A 5,395-nucleotide genomic window follows, 5' to 3' on the forward strand; every position below is an offset into this window, starting at 1 on the left:
TGTTCCAGATGCGAGCGTAATAAACTATAAAGAAGTAGTGGCGTAGGTTCGTAGGAGTTGGGGACACACCAAGAGTTTGCAGGAGTTACGGAGTCTGTAGCGAAGTTGTGAGTTTATATTTGGTTTAGCCTCTGCTATAAAGTCGTTGTATGGAATGCCATAAACAAGTCCCAATACACATTACCCCCAATCACATATCGGTGGAACGTGCAAAAGCTGCTTTTCTGAGATCATTTAACATGCATGACACAGTCTATGCATTTGAACAGCTGCCAAAGTCGATACCATCCATGCGTTGCCCAGTGCAAATGCAATGGGGAGAGGAGCGCGATGCAAAGCGATTGCTAACATTCAAGAACGTAAAGTTCAAAGATGTCCGCAATCGACCACAAAGAGACCGCACGGAGAATTCTCCTTCCAGATCTCCCTAAGCGACTACTGATAACTGATCCATCTTCCATTCAACAACCCGTACCAGCAAACACTCTCGGTGCGATTCGGTCGCTGGCTTCCCATGCATCCAACCATTTGGAGGACCGCGAAGTCATATCGCCGATGACACATGTGAACATTACTTCCGGGGAACCCTGATTCATACAGCAACTTACCGAGTCTGCCAACTTTTCCGGCCACTTCTACAGACCATTAGTTCCGTCGGGCACTAAACCGTCCCTGACATTAGTGTAGCCTGTTCTAAACCGCCCTCCAACTGCTGAAGAAAATGTGTTATGATTGTCGTTAGCTTGTTCACTGAGCAGGGCATTTAGATGGCAAACGTTTCATCACCAATCGAGGTGACATCATCAGTGCGTTGTTGGGGAGTGCAGTAGTGCGAAGCGTTGGGTTAGTGGCTGTGTTGTTGTGGTTGACGTGTTATCCCCTCAAACCCGATGCTGCTGCATTGATTACCTCCCCAATCTTCCTGATGAAAGCTTCTGAGGATGAAACAACTGTAGTCACTGTAGAAGAAGGGCCAAAACGGATTTTTGAAACAGAAGAATCGCAGATGGTCACCCGTTACTTTGGATTTGCTTGGCTTGCAGATATGGATGAATTTACAACTGGCACTCAAAATTTAAAACCGATTGTTTTGCATGATAAAGCTCTTCCTGATGCAACCAATATGGATATCACTGTTGTCAACGTCTTAACCGCTATCCGTGCTGATGGCCTTTTCCGGCCTGTTCTTCTTACTACGTGATGAGCTGTCTGCCAAAATACGGGAAGAGCTTAGACAATTTTTATGTTCTTACGATGGACGTGTCATGGGCCCACCGCATAATGTCGATTTCTGGTGGCAAAATTTTTCGTTATTCCACCCCCGAAGCTCCCAAAAAGCTGCATCTTTATGACCACACCTTGGATAAAACATTGTTTAGATGAATCAAGTGGATGACTTACCAGAAGAACCAGCGTTTGTACCGATGGAACCTACAGAAACAACTCTGTTTTGAGGAATGTGCCATTACACTGAGTAATTTTGTCGGAAGAGATCGCGCGTTGTTCGCCTCACATGCCAAGTGCCTCAGAGCTTTTGTACAAGAATGTTTTATTCGCAAACCAGTATCTCTACGGAACCTGACGGTCAGTATCCATTTGGTTTGCAAGTGCAAACTTGGACAGACGGAAATGGCCTGCTGCTCAGTCGTTGGGTATACCAACTGTGCGTTTTTCTTTGCTGCATGCTTGTGAAGGACCGTGGATGAAAGTCAAAGAGCTTGATGTTTTCGTCCAGAACCCTAGTGGGAACACTCAGACTCAAGTTACAACTAACAAGCAAACCAACGCTGAATCGGGCAACTTGCTGGAAACATTAAAAATCTTGAACCGGGCGAGCCACATGGCAAACCACACGTATCTATCCCAGGTTCAGACGACAAATCTTCTGGATGCATTCATTAATTGGCACACTTCGCACTCCCGACTGGGTTTGTAAAAATCAACAGACAGACATAGGTGATAGATCCAGATGTTCTCTTGACAATTTTCTGTGATCTTCTTGACCATTATCAGAACAAGTGTCAATGCATCTGAAGGTTGCTCTTGCGAGAAATGCAGCGCTTCCCAGGCGCAAGGTCGAACCTTCTTACGAAAAACCTGATACCGCGCCCCTAAGAGGCGTTGTGAATTGTGTGGCAAGGCATTTGAGTTCACGGCAACTTGAACTAAACGGCATTGCCAGGCAATTTATAGGGGGCTAAAATATATGGGAATTTGTAGTGTGCGTGTTGTCTGCTTAAGTTGCGAATGAGACAGGAATCGTCGCGTTGTTTGAGTGCTTGTGATGCGCGATCCAGTTGGCGACCACTGCGGCTCTTTGGAAAATGCACGCCCAAATTGTAACTCGTTCGTTTTGTCCTGACCGGACGTACGATGTCGTGGGCTGCAGAGTTAAATGGGTGAATTCCAAATGAATGCTCAATAAATCTGGGTCGGCTAAGTGAACTGCAAACCTCGACGTTGTCGAATTAGGTGTCGTAGAGTGAGTTTTGTAACCACGATAATAGTTTTTTCCCCGAAGTAAGTCCAACGTATTTCATACCCTTGGATAGGCTGCGCACTGTGGATGAGATTATGGACTGCTTTTCCGCTTATCGGGTGCAATTGCAGAACTGTTCTACATCCACAGAACAAAATAATAACCGTCGTCTCGCTAGCATTGGGTCTGAGTGTATGTTCCCCGATGCCCACCCTTCTGGCTAAAAGTACACCATATCAAGCGGGGATGCTTCGGTAAATTTCGAACCTATAGTGCAAGGGAGGCAATTGGCCGAACGCAAGGTTTGGGAACAGACGGAACTTTTAAGATTTTCCGAACCTATGAGAATGGTGCGAGTATAATGCTCAACTGTTAATGTTAAATAGGACACTCATCTCGAAGTTCCGTCTACGATAATGTGCACGAAATAAAGCCGGTATCTTGGAACGCAGTTTATGGAAGCAAAAGGACGCGGCAAGAAGTGAAGAGGTCTCTAAGATCCTTAGGGCCAGTTTCATGGACGTTAGTGACTTACGAGACCGGGCAAGCTAGCTGGCGAATACCATAAAAAACAAGCTTGAATATTTGTCCGCCCAGCAGGTGACTCACTAAGGTGGCAAAAAGACTGGTGGGTAATTAAGCGTTCTCGTGGAGGTAAATGGATGTGTTTCCGGATAGGTCTCCGAGGAAGACGAATCAATTGACGCCGTAACCCGAAGCGTGATATTTCGGAATCTGCTATCTGGCATGAGCCAGAGCATAGTCAGGAAGACGATATGAATGGAGGAGTGATCTATATCTTGCAAAATTGGTATGTTCATTTTTGAGGTTGGAAAGTCAGTGCGAACGTACTTTGGCACAGTGCTGCGAGACACACAAGTGTGATGGTCAGTACTGATGAAGGTAGATGTAGGATGAAGAATACGGTGCAAGGTGGGTCTCTGGCGTAGGTGAGGGTATAAGAGGCTTGAAGACATATGGAAGCAGGTGAACTGACTATGTAGCAAAGACACAGTGTTATCCGAAGAGGTCAGCTGTTGGTGAGCATGCTTAAGATGGACTGCGTTTACTAGACGGCGGTAATTAGTGCACGTCGTGGGGGTGGATGTGACGGGTTTGGGCCAACAGTGTGCTCTGACGGCCATGGGAGAGGCTATCTGGCTAGCAGACCATATCCGCCTCTATTGCATCCTGCAGGAGATCGCAAATCAATAATAACCTTTATTCCCATCTTCTTTGTCGCAGACCGTCGGGAAAGACCATAGTGGCAATTGAGGGACGACATTGAGCTTATACGTTAATAGAGCCGGCATTTGAGGTAGGAGCGAGAACAAGCGGTTTGTGTCAGCGGCTAATGGAACACCACAGAATAGAGCAGAGCGTTTGGTGGAGTATAAGAACGGGGGAACCAGGTAGGCCAACGTGGATAATCTAGTTGGTGGTGTATTGTCCATCAGTTTGACATGTAAAATACCCCACGTTTTGTCTGTTTCCATTTGTAACCCCTGCCCCGCCTTTCCGTGAGCGCATCCCCCGACCTTTGTGAGAAAAATTGTGGAGTAATATAAGAGCTCAGCTCAAAGTTAAACCGCCTTTTACCGTGCCCGACACACGGTCGAACGCAATAAACCCTCCGGCTTTTCAGGATATTTCAGGACCATTATACTTCAGATCCCACTTAGGTGTGGCTAAACTTTTGTCAGGGGAAGACGAGCCAGAATCAATTCTGGGAAGTTTCTGTCATGCACCTGTGGTTGCCATGTATTGCGTCAAAGCCAGGAAACTGTGGCCGTGCGGTAGCACTATCGCACCCACAAAAAACTGTGAATCGGAATACTGGGGAAATAAAATACGCAATACCAATTTTCATGGCGGTCTGTGCAGATGACACCCACAAAAAACAGTGATTCGGAATACTGGGAAAATAAAATGCGCAATGCCAATTTTCATGGTGGTCTGTGCAAGCGAAGCACAGCCGGATGCCACTTAATCGGTACAATTCATCTCGTTTGACCTACATAGCCTGGCTTTGCGTTTGAATCTATACAATTGCGTGTGAAACTTGCGGGATGGTCGCAGTATGGTAAATTCAAAATTGATTCAGGATTACTGGAAACTGTTTTTCCGAGGCTTCCAGTGAGATAAGAGAGCTTTAGGATGAGCTTAAGGTACCAGCACTCCGAGAACATTACGGATGACTATATTTATACTTGTCATTGCCCAGTCTCCGTGTACCGCACCCTGGACATTTAAAAACGCAGCCTGCCCCTGGACTACTTTATGCAGCCCACTAAAGCCAATCCGGAGCCATAATATAGTATATCACCAAAACACTTGACCTCAACCCCATAGCCATCCACCAAGTAACTCTTAAGATCCTTCATACTTTCGTAATCACTGCACGTCCCGCTTTTCCTACACGGATAAAATAAGTTTAGAAGTTATGAGTAGAATAACTATATTTTTCTACTTGTATGTATAATATGCCGACCTTTATCTCCTTGCACAGTTCTCCAAGCAGAAAAATGTACCTGATCCAACGTTTACCAACCCGGTTCTTCTCAGTTTTCTTGCCCTTTGGTAATTTTTGCTCTCTGAATAACGACGCCTTGATCAGCGAAATTTGAGTCATGCCGTTTTGTTGGCAAGTTACGAGCTCACGTTGTCTCACACTAAAAGAGCCGATTGCATATAAAACGCCCGCTCGAGCAACCTCATCGTTAACTGACCGCCTGCTGGTTACCCTCACAATACCCCTTTGGACAAACATCAGCTTAGTGCTGTGAAACCCATTACCTCCATGATATACCATATTAGGTGCAAGTGACCCCCTTGACCTTAAAACCGCTGATAGTAAAAGACAACACACTCCTTATTCAGCCACCCACCGTTACGCTGCAATGAATTTCAAAAAAC

General features: G+C 45.8%; 2 protein-coding genes across 2 annotated transcripts in view; both read left to right on the forward strand.

Moving 5' to 3' along the window:
• Window positions 1–925: 925 nt before the first annotated feature.
• Window positions 926–1,201, forward strand: T265_11217 (hypothetical protein; the record flags this gene model as incomplete). The annotated part of the gene is made up of 1 exon (XM_009177815.1): window positions 926–1,201. The coding sequence occupies one exon, from the start codon at window positions 926–928 to the stop codon at window positions 1,199–1,201; it is 276 nt and encodes a 91-aa protein (XP_009176079.1).
• Window positions 1,202–1,392: 191 nt separating this feature from the next.
• The window catches only part of T265_11218 (hypothetical protein), a gene marked incomplete at both ends in the record, with an annotated part of 15,702 nt that continues 11,699 nt past the window's right edge, over window positions 1,393–5,395 (forward strand). The window contains one exon of the mRNA XM_009177816.1: window positions 1,393–1,584. Within this exon, the coding sequence (XP_009176080.1) occupies window positions 1,393–1,584 (192 nt within the window). The remainder of the gene's footprint in view (window positions 1,585–5,395) is intronic.

This window comes from Opisthorchis viverrini, assembly GCF_000715545.1.
Source record: "Opisthorchis viverrini unplaced genomic scaffold opera_v5_458, whole genome shotgun sequence".
Classification (NCBI taxonomy): domain Eukaryota; kingdom Metazoa; phylum Platyhelminthes; class Trematoda; order Opisthorchiida; family Opisthorchiidae; genus Opisthorchis; species Opisthorchis viverrini.